This window comes from Microcaecilia unicolor, chromosome 10, assembly GCF_901765095.1.
Source record: "Microcaecilia unicolor chromosome 10, aMicUni1.1, whole genome shotgun sequence".
NCBI classification, from domain to species: Eukaryota; Metazoa; Chordata; class Amphibia; order Gymnophiona; family Siphonopidae; genus Microcaecilia; species Microcaecilia unicolor.
The window spans coordinates 196,171,570-196,187,477 of record NC_044040.1 but is presented as its reverse complement, the minus strand read 5'-3'; the positions used below and the strand labels follow the sequence as shown (position 1 = coordinate 196,187,477).

General features: G+C 39.4%; 1 protein-coding gene across 2 annotated transcripts in view; it reads right to left on the bottom strand.

Moving 5' to 3' along the window:
• Positions 1-10,556: 10,556 nt before the first annotated feature.
• The window catches only part of SEC62 (SEC62 homolog, preprotein translocation factor), a 57,001-nt gene continuing 51,649 nt past the window's right edge, over positions 10,557-15,908 (bottom strand). For both annotated transcript variants that reach the window (XM_030215741.1, XM_030215742.1), the window contains exons 7-8: positions 14,561-14,680; positions 10,557-12,107 (exon numbers count right to left, since the gene is read on the bottom strand). In XM_030215741.1, coding sequence (XP_030071601.1) covers positions 11,653-12,107; positions 14,561-14,680 — 575 coding nt within the window. In that variant the 3' untranslated portion in view covers positions 10,557-11,652. The remainder of the gene's footprint in view (positions 12,108-14,560; positions 14,681-15,908) is intronic.

The window sequence follows — 15,908 nt, the reverse complement described above, 5'->3', positions numbered from 1 at the left end:
GAACCAGTACTAGCAACTGAGAGCCAGCCATTAGAGGCCGAAGAGCGCGGCAGGTGTTATCACAGGTGAACTGTGAGCACGCGCGGGAATTAAAAGAGCTGCGCTTTTTGCGCTAAGGACTAGGCGAGTTAGAAGAAAGGAAACAAAGGTGAGAGGGGATGGAGGTGGAGCGCCAAGAGGTAGGGGCGAAGTTGTTTGGGAAAATGAGTAGAGGAGTGTGGTAGCCGTGTTAGTCCACTCTTAAGGTTATCAATAGAAATCAAACAAAATAAAACATGGAAAAGAAAATAAGATGATACCTTTTTTATTGGACATAATACATTTCTTGATTAGCTTTCGAAGGTTGCCCTTCTTCCTCAGATCGGAAATAAGCAAATGTGCTAGCTGACAGTGTATATAAGTGAAAACATTCAAGCATTACTATGACAGTAAAATAGATACCATTGGAGATTCTACATGGAATGTTGCTACTATTGGAGATTCTAAATGGAATGTTGCTGTTCCACTAGCTAATAACCACAAACCAGGACTCAAAAGCCACCTACTGCGAGTAAGTGTAGTAATAAACAGTTATTTCACCCGTATGTGATCAATAATTTTTATGTGTAGAGTACCCTCAGATATAAACCACCGTGACTGCAGTCAATAATGCTGCTACAACGTGGCATAGCACTTCTTTCATTGGGTAACTCTTACTATATTTTTTTGGGTAAAGAGCAACCTCTGCTCATATTTTTTTTGCATCCCAATCACCACAGTGCTATAAAATCACTTATATATTTGTTTAAAAAATTACATGTACTAGGTGAAAAAAACTGTACACTTATCTCGTGAGTTCTTGCCCCTCTGGCAGAACTATGTTGCCTTGCTGAAACAATTAGCAATTGCCTTCCCCTGGATCCGCCCGACTCCGCGGGGTTTCAAAACAATTTCCTCAGGGACAAAGGGTTAAGGCTACATAAATCGCTTCTTCTTCTTTATTGCTTGAGACAGAATAAAGAAGAAGAAGCGATTTATGTAGCCTTAACCCTTTGTCCCTGAGGAAATTGTTTTGAAACCCCGCGGAGTCGGGCGGATCCAGGGGAAGGCAATTGCTAATTGTTTCAGCAAGGCAACATAGTTCTGCCAGAGGGGCAAGAACTCACGAGATAAGTGTACAGTTTTTTTCACCTAGTACATGTAATTTTTTAAACAAATATATAAGTGATTTTATAGCACTGTGGTGATTGGGATGCAAAAAAAATATGAGCAGAGGTTGCTCTTTACCCAAAAAAATATAGTAAGAGTTACCCAATGAAAGAAGTGCTATGCCACGTTGTAGCAGCATTATTGACTGCAGTCACGGTGGTTTATATCTGAGGGTACTCTACACATAAAAATTATTGATCACATACGGGTGAAATAACTGTTTATTACTACACTTACTCGCAGTAGGTGGCTTTTGAGTCCTGGTTTGTGGTTATTAGCAGTTGAATGTTACCAGAGACATTGATATTGTGAACTCGTTTTCTGTTGGAGGCTATTCCACTAGCAACATTCCATGTAGAAGGCTGCGCAGGCTTCTGTTTCTGTGAGTCATACGTGCAGGACGTCAGACTCACAGAAGCAGAAGCCTGCGCGGCCACATTGGTGATCTGCAAGGGCTGACTTCTACATGGAATGTTGCTAGTGGAATAGCAACATTCCATGTAGAATCTATAGAAATCAAACAAAATAAAACATGGAAAAGAAAATAAGATGATACCGTTTTTATTGGACATAACTTAATACATTTCTTGATTAGCTTTCGAAGGTTGCCCTTCTTCGTCAGATCGGAAATAAGCAAATGTGCTAGCTGACAGTGTATATAAGTGAAAACATTCAAGCATTACTATGACAGTCTGACAGGGTGGGAGGATTGTTTTTAATTTTTGTTACATTTGTACCCCGCGCTTTCCCACTTATGGCAGGCTCAATGCGGCGGGCAATAGAGGGTTAAGTGACTTGCCCAGAGTCACAAGGAGCTGCCTGTGCCGGGAATCAGTTCCTCAGTTCCCCAGGACCAAAGTCCACCACCCTAACCACTAGGCCACTCCTCCATGCTTTGATGTCCCCATGCATACCTCCTACCCACCCCCATCCTCCCACCCTGTCAGACTGTCATAGTAATGCTTGAATGTTTTCACTTATATACACTGTCAGCTAGCACATTTGCTTATTTCCGATCTGACGAAGGGCAACCTTCGAAAGCTAATCAAGAAATGTATTAAGTTATGTCCAATAAAAAAGGTATCATCTTATTTTCTTTTCCATGTTTTATTTTGTTTGATTTCTATTGGGAAAATGAAAACGAGAGCCACAACATCTGGGGATGGAATGGAAGTGTGGGGAGGAAACTGTCACTGCGACAGGAGAGGGTGGGAAAATACCCTACACCAGAGGATTTCGCTGAGACAGACAAGGAGGTTGAAGGAGGCGGGATGACGTCAAAACGTTGAAGCCAATTTGGTTGGTGGCTGTTTCCCATTCCCCGCGCGCGGTCGTCATCTAGTACACTCAAAACAATTATCCTCGTCGTTCTTTATTGTTGGGAGCATTTTTTAAAATGTAATATCACTTATATTTTTCAAATATGCTGGCTTGTGCAGCTTACGGTGTAGACAGAGGACGTGTTGGTTTCATCGTTTAGCATACTAACTTAATCCAAATTAATCTATCATGATTGAAGTTAATCCAACACCTTTTATTTTCTGATTATGAAAATGCACTTTCTATACTGTATACCTAATCCTCTCTGTCTCTTTCACCTTAAATATGTATTTCTCTTCCGGAATTGGTGATCACCATTATGGAAAATGTAAGCCACATTGAGCCTGCAAATAGGGAAAATGTGGGATACAAATGCTACAAATAAATAAATAAACTTGTTCTACTTTTTAAATCATTGTGTCATTTGGAGGGGCTGGCTATAGGGATTCCCTGTATTCGTTTAGAGATGTTTTCACCGAGTAAAAGGGTCACCAAAACAGACATGTTATGAGAATCAGGTACTTAACAATCAGACTTACTATTTATATGTACAATAAAAAAAATTATTAGGTTGAAACTGGGTGCATTTAACATCTTTTTTTCCTTTGCCTACATCAAACGAAAAAGATGACGTGGGAACGGGAACTTGCTCCTTTTTGTTTTATGGAATATTATAAAAATGCACTTGCTTTTTTTTATTAGTAGTACTGCTTCACAGATCTACTATAATAAAACTCACCCTCAACGTTCTGAGGACACTGACGTAAGTGAAGCCAAGCTCTGACTTCCTTCAAAAAGGTTCGAAGGTTCGTGGTGGTGAAGGCACCAAAATTGCTCTGGGCCCCGCCCCTGAGGGCGCAGCAATGGCACAACAAAGGGGTTGTCAGGGAGGGAGGCGGGGGTGGGAAATCGCTCTGGGCCCCGCCCTCAAGGGCAGAACAACAAAGGGGTTGGGGAGGGAGGGAGGGGGGGGGGTGTTGGCGAAGAAAACCTTGCTAGTGCCCGTTTCATTTGCTCTGAAATGGGCTTCTTTTACTAGTATTGAATAATGAGGTAGGGGCTTCCTTTATGCAGAAGTTCTATCTGGAGGCAGTCTAAATGTGCCAACATTGGCCATTTCAGCACACTATTAGCAGCCAAGTTCATTATGTTCAATCTGTTGGCTCATGCTGCTTGCTATGAGAATATTCCATCACTGTTTCATTATTGATACCAGGTATTACATACATATTAAGGGTATTTGCTGTAAAGTTTGTTTTAATTCATTTATCCAGTCCTTACATGCAAATAGTTTTGCTTTTTAAACGCAAAGGTGAACCCTAAGGGTGGTTGAACAATTAGGTATAGTCTGTGGTTTTGGACTGCGTTAGGTCCTGCTGATCTATACATATGCTGTCTAGAATTTTGGAAGATGGAAACAAGAAAATAAAAATTAAATTTTGGATGTACTTTGCAGGTTTACTTTTGCAATGTATGTATGGATGCCGGTTCTGGTGTATGCATGTGATATTTGAATAACTGTCTGTACTTATGGCTATGATTTCTGAACATGCAGTAAAGGACAGATTTTTAAATGCCCAGCTGGGTATATATGAATCTCATCATTGTTAAATGTTTAACATATCCATGTACTTGCTCCCATGATATAACAGAATTCTATTATTCTGTCGCACTGTATTTTCAAATGTAAGCCACATTGATACTGAGTTTGCTTGGGATAATGTGAGACAAAATGTAACCAAAAAAACTTTTAAGACACTGCCTAGCCAGCTTGATGATGGCACAATGAAAGCAAGTTTGATCCAGTGAAGACTAACTCAAAATAGCCTGTTCCTTATCTGTATTACCATATTGACAATGCAACCATCCCATCCCTCTGTGGTTACACTCCACTAATAAGTTTAACTGGCTATCTTGAAAGGATTATATAACCTTTGGCTGCATGACTAGGGACAAACATTTTTACACTTATTTATTCAATAGCACAATTCCTCATGAACAGCCAGAAAACAACCTTTTAGGGTGGATAGTGTTCACAATGAGCTCCTTTTATTATTGACCAGATAAGAGATGAGTTTTCAGTTTTGGCACAGTATAAGTCTTCACAAGAACAAAATATAAGAGAACCAATGGACTGCATTAGGGGCTTATAGCCCACTTAGTTAACGAGATCTGCATGAAACAAAATTTTTATTTTGACTTAGAAAACTGCTTGTCCGTGAAACATGCCTAAAAACAGAATAATCCATTTGTGTATCTAATCCCCCTGGTAGTCAAACTAATGGAAAGTATGGTAACCAAACAACTTACCAACTACCTAAACAAATTCAATATACTACATGAATCAGTCAGGATTTCGATCCAACCATAGCACTGAAACAGTTCTAACCACTCTCATAACCAAATTTAAACAATTAATTGCAACCAGAAACAATATGCTTCTCCTACAATTTGACATGTCCAGCGCGTTTGACATGGTCAGCCACCAAATACTCTCGAATATCCTAGACTACTTCGGGATTGGAGGAAACGTATTTAGATGGTTTGAAGGCTTTTTATCAGCAAGAACCTATCAAGTGATATCAAACTCAAAAACATCAACACCATGGAAACCTGAATGCGGAGTACCACAAGGATCACCGCTCTCACCAACCCTCCTTTTAACTTAATTATGACACCTTTAGCCAAATCGCTATCCAACCAAGGACTCAACCCATACATCTATGCAGACGATGTCACAATATACATCCCATTCAAACACGACCTAACCGAAATCACAAATGAAATCAAACACTGCCTCCAAATAATGAATTCATGGGTGGATGCATTCCAACTAAAGCTAAACACAGAAAAGACACAATGTCTCATTCTGTCCTCACAATATAACACAAACAAACAAACCCAGCACAATAAACACCCCAGACTACACCCTTCCAGTCTCACAGTCTGAAAATTCTGGGAGTCACAATTGACTGAAATCTCACACTCGAAGACCATGTGAAAAATACTGCAAAGAAAATGTTCCACTCAATGTGGAAATGTAAAAGGATCAAACCATTCTTCCCAAGGGGAACTGGGATCGATTCCCGCTGCAGCTCCTTGTGACAATGGGTAAAGTCACTTAACCCTCCGTTGCCCCAGATAGATCGCTTTGGATGTGGTTGCAAGGGAAATATTCCGTAGCCTGGTACAATCGATGGTGCTAAGCCATCTAGATTACTGCAATGCCATTTATGCCGGATTCAAAGAACAAGTCATTAAGAAGCTTCAAACTGCTCAAAACACAGCAGCCAGACTCATATTTGGGAAAACGAAATACGAAAGCACCAGGCCCCTAAGAGAAAAACTACACTGGCTCCCATTAAAATAATGAATTGCATTCAAAGTTTGCACTCTTGTCCACAAAATCATTCATGGGGAAGCTCTGACCTATATGGCAGACCTCATAGACTTGCCTACTAGGAACACAAACAATCAGCACGCACGTTCAACCTCCACTACCCCAGCTGTAAAGGACTAAAATATAAATCCACATATGCATCCAGCTTCTCCTACATATGCATGCAACTATGGAACGCATTACCGAAGGCTATAAAAACAATGCATGACCTAACAGTCTTCCGTAGACTACTGAAAACTGACCTGTTCAAGAAGGCTTGCCATAATGATCCATCCTAAATACAAAATAATTAGACTTTACACGAACTAGACAAAAGCGAACTCATCACCTGAGTGGTTAACCTCACTGCTATTAAAGCTACACAATACGCACTACCTCTCAATTTCTTATGTTGAAAATGATCTCTCTATAGTCGATGACCTAACTTATGTTACATTTCACTCTATCACTCAGAAACTTCTATGCAATACCATAATGTATTCTTCTTTACCATGTATGTATGCACCTTAATGCAAAACCATTTGCAATTTTGTACCCGGAAATGGCGATCACTCAGAAACCTCTATGCAATACCATAATGTATTCTTCTTTACCATGTATGTAAGCACCTTAATGCAATACCATTTGTAATTCTGTACCCGGTAATGGCGATCGCCATCACGGCATAATGTAAGCCACATTGAGCCTGCAAATTGGTGGGAAAATGTGGGATACAAATGCTACAAAAAAATAAATAAATAAAATGTAAATTACTACATCGCAGTTGAAGTGAAGATGTGATTCCATGTGCCCCAATGAAAGGAAAGTTTAATTTTACTTCCATTTAATTGCAATCCATTCCATCTTTATAAGACAAGGCTTCCCAATGCATATTACAACAACATTTAAGATGAACCAATCAGGAAACAGGATATTGTCACTGAAATTTGGCCATCTGGATTTGTACAGAACAGCGTACAAAAATGAGCACAAAATACAGAGTTTATAATTTCTGTTTCTACCAGTGACAATATTTTTAAAATGTTTGTGATATTTAATTTTTATATCTACATCGGGGAAGCTTTCAAATAAATTAAAAAGCTCTCATAATTTTAGAAGCTGAGGCACACAGAGCCCCTAATCCTACCAGAACCTCACATTTCAGGGAAGGCAGGAATTTGTGTGTGTGGGGGGGGGGGGGGGGGGGGGGGGGGGGGACCCTGCCACTTGGGTGTAGCAGATTACTGGGCCACACTGACCCTAACAACTTCTCTCTTAACCCAAAATTTAGATCTTTTGTTTAATAGAGAATCCACCGTTCCTCAAGTGCACCAAAGCTCCCCCCAGCTGCTGGTCCACCTCCACCAGATTTTAGCTGCAGAGGAGACACACACCTACCATTTGCTGGAGACTGAGAAATAATGGATAATTGTGGGTTGCACAGGCTACAGTTCTCAGTCTCCATCTGCTGGGTAGGAGTGTATAATCCCACACATCTGGACTGGGTTGGCGGGATACTAAGGAAGCTTTGAATGATAATGTATGTAGGATCCAGAGATCATAGGTATAATGGCATCTCAAGAGCACCCCCACACACAGACACACAATAAAAACAAATGTTTAGGGTTGCAGAAAAAAAAAAAACCAAGGCCATCACTACCATATTTGTATTGCCAAAAAAGATTTTAATATAGTAAATGTTTAATGTTTGACCGCATATTAAGAAAACTATTTCAATTAAATTCATCCACAGAGTGCCAAGTATAGAATTAGAACATTTTAAAGTCAAAATCAAGGGGTGGAGCAGGAAAGAATTAAAACATTTTAAAGCCAAAACCAATGGGTAGTGCAGGATTTCAGTCAGATTTAAAGGGAGCAGTTTATAGCAATATAACTACACAATCTGATTTTCTTATGGTTTACAAATACAGGTGAGATTGTACTGCAAGCCAATTCTCTCCTGCATTAAAATCAAGGCTGGAATTGAATTATGGGGTTCTTTTACTAAGGTGCACTAACAATTAGCATGTGCTAAATAATAAGATGCCCATATGGGCATCTTATCATTTAGGGCACACTAAATCAGTTAAAGTCTCCTATGTGCCCTATGGCAGTGGTAATCCAACTAGGAAGGATTAGTACTATTGAAAAATGTGAGGAAAACTGCTTTATTGGTATTGGTTTGTTTGGACAAAATTTATGTTTATGGACTTATTTAACATTTATGAATCTCCTGAAAAATCAGATGAATTGTCTTGCTGATAGATAAAGAACATTTTCTTGTTATAGAATCATTTCAGCTGTAATTCACTCGTGAATCAGAGTACATCTTTCTCTGCACTTCTCACCCATGATGCTGCAATCTATATTTTCTTTTAATAATCATAATCACACAGTACCTATGTCTATCAGAGTATGGTTTGTTTCTGAAGAAATCTCAGGCATAGAATTCACTTCTGTTCTTTTCTACAGCAGAGCCCTAACTTTTCAGTCAGTGCTAATGGCATTTCCTATTGGCAGGCAGAAGAGAATGCCAAATGGAGTCATGTTCCTACCCTTGTGAAATTAACCACCTTAGGTACACACATGTTGTATTACTCAATATAACACAATTCTGTTTCTTAGAAAAGGAAGCTTACCATGTTCTAGGTAGTTTTAAAAATACATTACTGTACTAGCATTTGATAAGTCCAGTCAGCAGTGGATTTTTATTAATGTTATCTAAAGGCACAAAAACTTATGAAATCATGATCTAGCAAACATTTTCCAAAACCTGTGAATATTTAGATGAAATCACAATAAACATTATTAGACTGTCTTGGCCTGAACCTGGGATTTCTTAACTATAAACCCTTCTTCCCAGAATGTCGTTTTGTGGTGTGCAACTGTTTAAAGGCCCCAGGAAATTAAAAAAAAAAAAAAAAGTATTAGTTTCTTACCATTTTTTTATTATTTCACACAAGGAAAAAGCGTGTGTGTTAACATGGAGCAGTGTTTACAATGAAAGCACTTTCATAAACAAAAAACCCCCAAGAAAATATAATTACTACATCCTGTTTAAACGTGCTTAAATATTCTGAGAATTTTTGGATGCCTTGTTCAACCAAAAATTTAAATTAAAAGAGCAGCAGGAGATAAGAGTATAGTCAGCTCAATTTCAAGGGCCTCAGATGTCTTGTAACCGATTGCAGGAAATATCATAAAATGACGACAGATGTTAGAACAGATGTATGCCCACAAAAGAGAAAGCACTGGAGACAATCATCATTTTACTAAGTGAAACACAAGAACTCTTGTAAAAGGACAACATTTAAGTTTGCTTATAACAGAGAGGAAGACGGGCTATGGGGAGGAGCTAGATAATTTGTAGGTTTATTGTAAAACTGTTCCATTTGTCAGTATAAGGAATAATTAATGCACCAACGTTTATGGATGATAAAAGATTCTACACAAAATATGAGAAGCCTGGGGGAGGGGGCTGTAGATGGGGAAGCATGTTAAAAAGAAAAATGTTAGAAATATTTATGTATCTGTGATTAAAGAATTCATGTGCTTGATATATTACATCCAGTAGCGCTATAGAAATGATAAGTAGTAGTATATTATTAAATTAGTTGTATTGGTGTTATGTTGTGGAGTGGAGGACTGGCCTAATGGTTAGAGCACCGGTCTTGCAATCCCGAGGTGACCAGTTCAAATCCCACTGCTGCTCCTTGTGATCTTGGGCAAGTCACTTAACCCTCCATTGCCTTAGGTACAAACCTAGATTGTGAGCCCTCCTGGGACAGAGAAATATCCAGAGTACCTGAATGTAACTCACCTAGAGCTACTACTGAAAAAGGCGTGAGCAAAATCTAAATAATGTTCAAAAAATAGATTTTAAAATAAGTTGGCTAATTGTATACCAAGAAACCCATCCCTCTACACTAATGCTACATCATAATTCAAAACAATAACACTACCTGAAATAAAGTCTGATTTGAGATGATCAAAAAGGAGAAAAAAAAAACTCTATATCAAAACATTCCCCTTTAAATAATGCTATGTTTTTTAAATGAAATAAAATGAATTAGTTCTGAGAAAAAAATGTGTATTACTACATAAATCCACTTGCAGCATAGCAGTAGATCATTGTTAACTACATTTAAAAGGGAGAGGGGCAAGATTAAACCCTGAAAACCAGACAGAAATAAATAGTAACAGTGGATTTCAGCAATAAAATTGGATGTGTAAACTACAAAAGATGAGTGTGAAACCAAATTACCTGTCTCCACACTTTGTCTAACGTACAACAAATACTAGGAACAATCCTTCACAAGATGAAAGCTGACCATTTTCTGAAAAGTTTATCAAAACATGCAATGCTTATATTTACATAATAAGGAACATTAAAGTCTTCCATCAAAATGCTTGTGATAAGGGAACTCAAATCATGGAGACATATATATAATCATTTACTTGCAGTACTTTCTCCATACACTGTTAAGTTGAAAATATGAATATAGCAGGACTTTTTTTTTTCTCAGTTTAAGTCCAAAATGAATTGACTGAATGATCTCAGGCATCATTTTAAAAATACTTTAAAACATAAGGTGCTTTTCAGCAGTTTAGGAAAGAGGGTACATATGTATAATACACAACTATCACAATATAGGAAAAGCACTGATAGTTCAACAACTTCAAAACATCTATTTATTATGGAAGGAAAAACATCTGACAATAATCTTGGTCACCTTTTCAGATTTCTTTTGTTGTTAAACTTATATTTTTATAATGGGTACATAATTTTATAGAGGTGCCCACTAATCAAATATGCTTGGACTCCATTCCTGAATGCAAATACCCCAAAGTTAACATTTAAGGCATACATAAACAGATGTCTGCTTTCGATTTAATAAGCATTATTTTTTTACTCATACTTAAATAACATGGAATGTTGGCACAAATCTAATGTGGCCTGAAAACATATACATGTTGCACGCTGATATGCCACCAACTGTAACTCTCTAAACACACACATCCTGAAATGGCTTTAGATGGACAAATTTAGATCCTTCTATATAATAAGTAACTATTAAAATAAAATGATTTGTAAATTATGTACAGAATACAATTTGTGTAATATGGTTCAGCAGCCATAATTGCCATCATTGCCAGCCCATGCTGTCCACTTGGTAAGCTGAGGACAATTTCTTCTCCCTAAGCCTAACATACAAACCTGTTTGGATTTCCTAAGTTGGGGGTGAGGGAATGGACCTGCATTCATAGAACATGCTTCTTCAATTCAGAACCACCGGTTCATGTCTGAGGCAAATAACCTAAAGGATATTTACTGATTTCTAGCATTTTTGCAGAGCTGAAATATCAAGAAAGGGACAAGTTGAAAAGTGATCTTAGAGTAACTTTCTAATCTTGCATTTATGTTCTAAACCATTCAACAAGTTATCCGACACTGAAAGTACAAGCCACTGCTATTCAAAATTCTTTCACCACTAGAATTAAAGCCCAACTGCATAAATTCCAAACTTTGATAAAAGGTTTCTTGTCAGTTTGCTACAAATATTACAAATGCAGGTACGACACTAAAAATGAAACAAAAAAAAAAAAATCAAGTTAACTGGCCACAAAATAACAGCAATTAAAAAAAGTATTTAAATGTTAAAAAAAGGAAAGAACTCAGTAAATGTCATTTGCATTTAGAGAAGGAGCCAACATAGAAAATCCAACTGTTTGCACATGTTCAGTCCCAAAACTGTAAGAAAGTTTTATGATTTTTCATATAATGGCTTTGTTTCTTCTTCTTCATCATCATCTTCCTCCTCTTCACAATCATCCTCTTCTGTTTGTTGTTCTAGTTCTTCTTTTGTGATCATTTCAAAATCGTTTCCATTGCCGCTACTGTGCTGAGAGCCGTCATCCTCTCTCCTGTCACTGTCCGTGTCAGACTGATGCTCTTCTCCAGAGCCCTCTACTGCCTCTTCCCTCCTGCTTTCATCTTTTCTCTCACTGTCTGATTTCTCATCGCTATCAGACTTCGGTTGTTTTATGGACTCGGGTTTCTCATCTTTCTTGAGGTCTGCTTTAGGCCCTTTGTATTCATGTGTATACAGGGGCCTGAAAGAATCAATGAAGCCCACATCTGCAGTCAGATTTGGCAAAAACCAAAAATGATGTCTTCCTCCAGATAAGAGCCAGATAATAAGGAAGAGGATACAGCGAGCTGCCAAAAGAAAAATTCCAAAGAGAAATCGGGTCAGCATCTCACATACGATCACAAAGTGCTAAGGACATTTGGAGGTGTATTTTCAAAGCATTCAGACTTTCAAAGTTACACAGAGATGTATTTTCAAAGCACTTAGATTTACAAAGTTATATAGTGACCTATAGAAGTTTGTAAGTTTAAATGCTTAGAAAATGAGTCCAATAGTAACCTATGGAACTTTGTACGTCTAAATGCTTTGAAAATAAGCCCCATAACCTTCATTATCTGACTACAGTAAATTCAATGCTCTTTTATGGCTTTATTATAAAGTACATTTTCTGTACCTTTCTCAGAGTCTATTATTAAACAACAGCTTTTTATCATATGGAAGATAGATGAGCTCTACAAGATGGAATTTTGTGTATAGCAAAAATGTAAGCTTATTCAATGGCATACTTGCATCTATGTTATTTTAAAAATATATACATTAAACTTTAATCAGTGCTTAAATAAGTATTAAGAATCTTAAAACCTTTTTATTCCAGTCCATTATTTGTTACTTGCCATGGTTCTACTAAATATAAAATTCTCCAGGTGTGCTACCTGTGCTTACACATACATGGTGAGCACAGCAGCTTGACCCTCAGTGGCAAAACTGCATGACTACCACTATAGGTTGCTGGTAAGTAGCAGGAATGACTTCCTGTCCCAACTCCACTAGACACTAGGGGGGGGGGGGGGGGGAGTTGAAATATAGGTGCTGGGGGAAGGGGCTTCAGAGTATAGGAGAATTTGATGGGGGAAGGAGGGGTTTCTTTGTCATTTGGCTGGGACCTTTAAAGCAGCAGCTAGGAGCATTAGGCCAGTGCTTTGCAACCTGCTATTCCCAGCCGGAAAAATGGCAGCTTTTTGCTGTAGTTATTTTTTCAGGAATACAGCTTGTGGAATTATTCAATTTACATAAAATATGGTATTTTGCATGCTCTGTACCTCATTACTGTGTATCCAATGATACCTTAATATGTTATACTAATTTAATACGTTATTGCTCTTCGTTCCCTGGATAAATCCTTCTTATCTGTTCCCTTCTCCGCTACTGCGAACTCCAGACTTTGCTCCTTCTGTCTTGCTGCGCCCTATGCCTGGAATAGACTTCCTTAGCCCCTACGTCTTGCCCCATTCCTTGACCATCTTTAAATCTAGATTGAAAGCCCACCTCTTTAACATTGCTTTTGACTCGTAACCACTCGCCTCCACCTACCCTCCTCTTTCCTCTACACACTGATTTGTTTGCTTTATTTTTTGTCTACTAGATTGTAAGCTCTTTGAGCAGAGACTGTCTTTCTTCTATGTTTGTGCAGCGCTGCATACGCTTTGTAGCGCTATAGAAATGCTAAATAGTAGTAGTTTTAACACATTATGGCCATGATACGTCTGCCCCTTAACACACCTTACTAACTATCCCCCCTTAATGTAAAGTGGATACATCACTAGGGCCTAGAGTTCACTAACCCTACAAGCTGAAGTAACCACCACCAAAAGACTTTCCAAGTCAGGCACCATCTTGTGGCTCAAAAGAGCTTTCATCCGCTAGGTAACTACAAAATTGATATCCTGAGACACCACAGGAGGATTGATGGGAGGCTTCAATAGAATCAACCCCACATAAAGCAGAGTTAAGGCTATACAGAGCTAGGGTTTACCTTTCATTCAGTGACAAATTCCAGTTGTACAAAAGTGTACCCTAACAGAGCTAATCTTGAGAAGGTATTCAAGCAGTTTTTGTGTAAGGCAAGTAAAAGGATTTATGGTCTCACCCTCACACTAGACAGCAAACACCTTCTATTTAAATTCACATGCCCTCTTAATGGAATCCTTTCTGGAAGCCAGCAAGACCTGTGAGACACTGTCAGCAAATTCAGGGGAGCCAATGCCAATACAATTCTGACAATAACCCAGAAAGTCCTTCATACTAGTATTCCCTCCTAGATATCGGCTCGGATTGTTCCCTACAGACCCGCGTGCTCCCTATGCTCTTCCACTGGAGATCATTTAATTACCCCTCCCCTCTCCTGTTCAAGACTTGAGTCCACTTGACATTCTTTGTTTTTTGTTGGTCCTTCTCTCTGGAATCCCCCCTCTCCTGACCTCTGAGATGAACTATCCTATTCTTGTTGGGCAGACTGGATGAACCGTGCAGGTCTTTTTCTGCCGTCATCTACTATGTTTGGTTCTTCGATATTTCAGAACTGGGGTAGATGGTAAAAAAAAAAAAAAAAAACAGCTCATGTTCCTGCACTTATATTCATAAGTTGACAATTATGCACACTTTACTAATGAGGAGTAATTAGTGGACAAAAGGCTCCAATGTTTGAGGGAACGCCATATGAGTATTCTCAAAGACAGCTCAACTGCCTGCTTCTGATTTTAAACGTGCGAGTTAATGTGATTTTTAATGCAATGGCACTTACCCACAGCAAGTAGCAGAATACTGGCTACAAAACACCCTGCACCCACACTGAGGTAATAAACACCAACTCGCATCTCTGCAGGCCAGAGAGGGAACAGAGTTGCAGCTATGACGGCAATCACTAGAAACATACAGAAAATATTAAATACATTTATTACTTATCCAAAGAAACTCATCACAAAGAAAGTGTCAATGAACTTTCTCATTAAGATTTACAACAAAACAGGAATGGACTGATAGCCAAACATCAGTGCTATACTATACCATGCAGGAGCCTGGATCCTGCTCTTTAGCCCATAGCTGGGGTGGGGAGTGGAGGGAATAGGAACCTGTGGATGCAGTGTACACTACCCATGGGAGGAAAGCTGTCTCAACCGTCACTCAAGAGCAACACCTAGTGGCTGCCTCAAAGAATGCACCTCAGTTCACTTTTCTCTATCAGAGGGCCATGGCTGGGCTAGATAGTAAAGGAGGTGGGAAGAAATATATCCTGGCTAGTCTATATTGAAATCCAATAGAACAGGAAGAAGCTGCCTAGCAAGAAAGAAAAGCCACAAGTAGTAGTAGTACTATTAAAACATTATTTTTTTTTATTTTTGTTACATTTGTACCCCACGCTTTCCCACTCATGGCAGGCTCAATGTGGCGGGCAATGGAGGGTTAAGTGACTTGCCCAGAGTCACAAGGAGCTGCCTGTGCCGGGAATCGAACTCAGTTCCCCAGGACCAAAGTCCACCACCCTAACCACTAGGCCACTCCTCCATCATTTATTAAATACTAGTAAAAAAGGCCCATTTCTCAAAGAAATGAAACGGGCGCTAGGAAGGTTTTCCTCTGAGTGTGTATGTTTCAGAGTGTGTGAGAGAGTGACTGTGTGAGAGAGAGAGTGAATGTGCGAGTGTGTGACAGAGAGAGAGTGAGACTGGGTGCGAGTGTGTCTGTGTGAGAGAGAGAGAGAGAGTGTGTGAGTGTGTGACAGAGAGAGAGTGAGACTGGGTGCGAGTGTGTCTGTGTGAGAGAGAGAGAGTGTGTGTGTGAGATTGAGAGTGTGTGCCAGGGGCCCTCCCTCCCTCCGAGTTCCAGTGTCCCCCCCCTCCCTCTGAGTTTCAGGGTCCCCCTCCCTCCCTCCGAGTTTCAGGGTCTCCCTCCCTCCGATTTTTAAAAGTCATCTTCACTTACGAAGTCAGGGTTACGACGGCGGCCAGCAGCGGTAAAACGCGTGCAGGCTCGGCCCTTCTCTCTCTTTCTCAGCTGTGGTTCCGCCCTTGCGGAAATAGGAAATGAGGGCGGGACCACAGCTGAGAAAGAAGGGCCAAGCCTGCACGCGTTTTACCGCTGCTGGGCGCCGC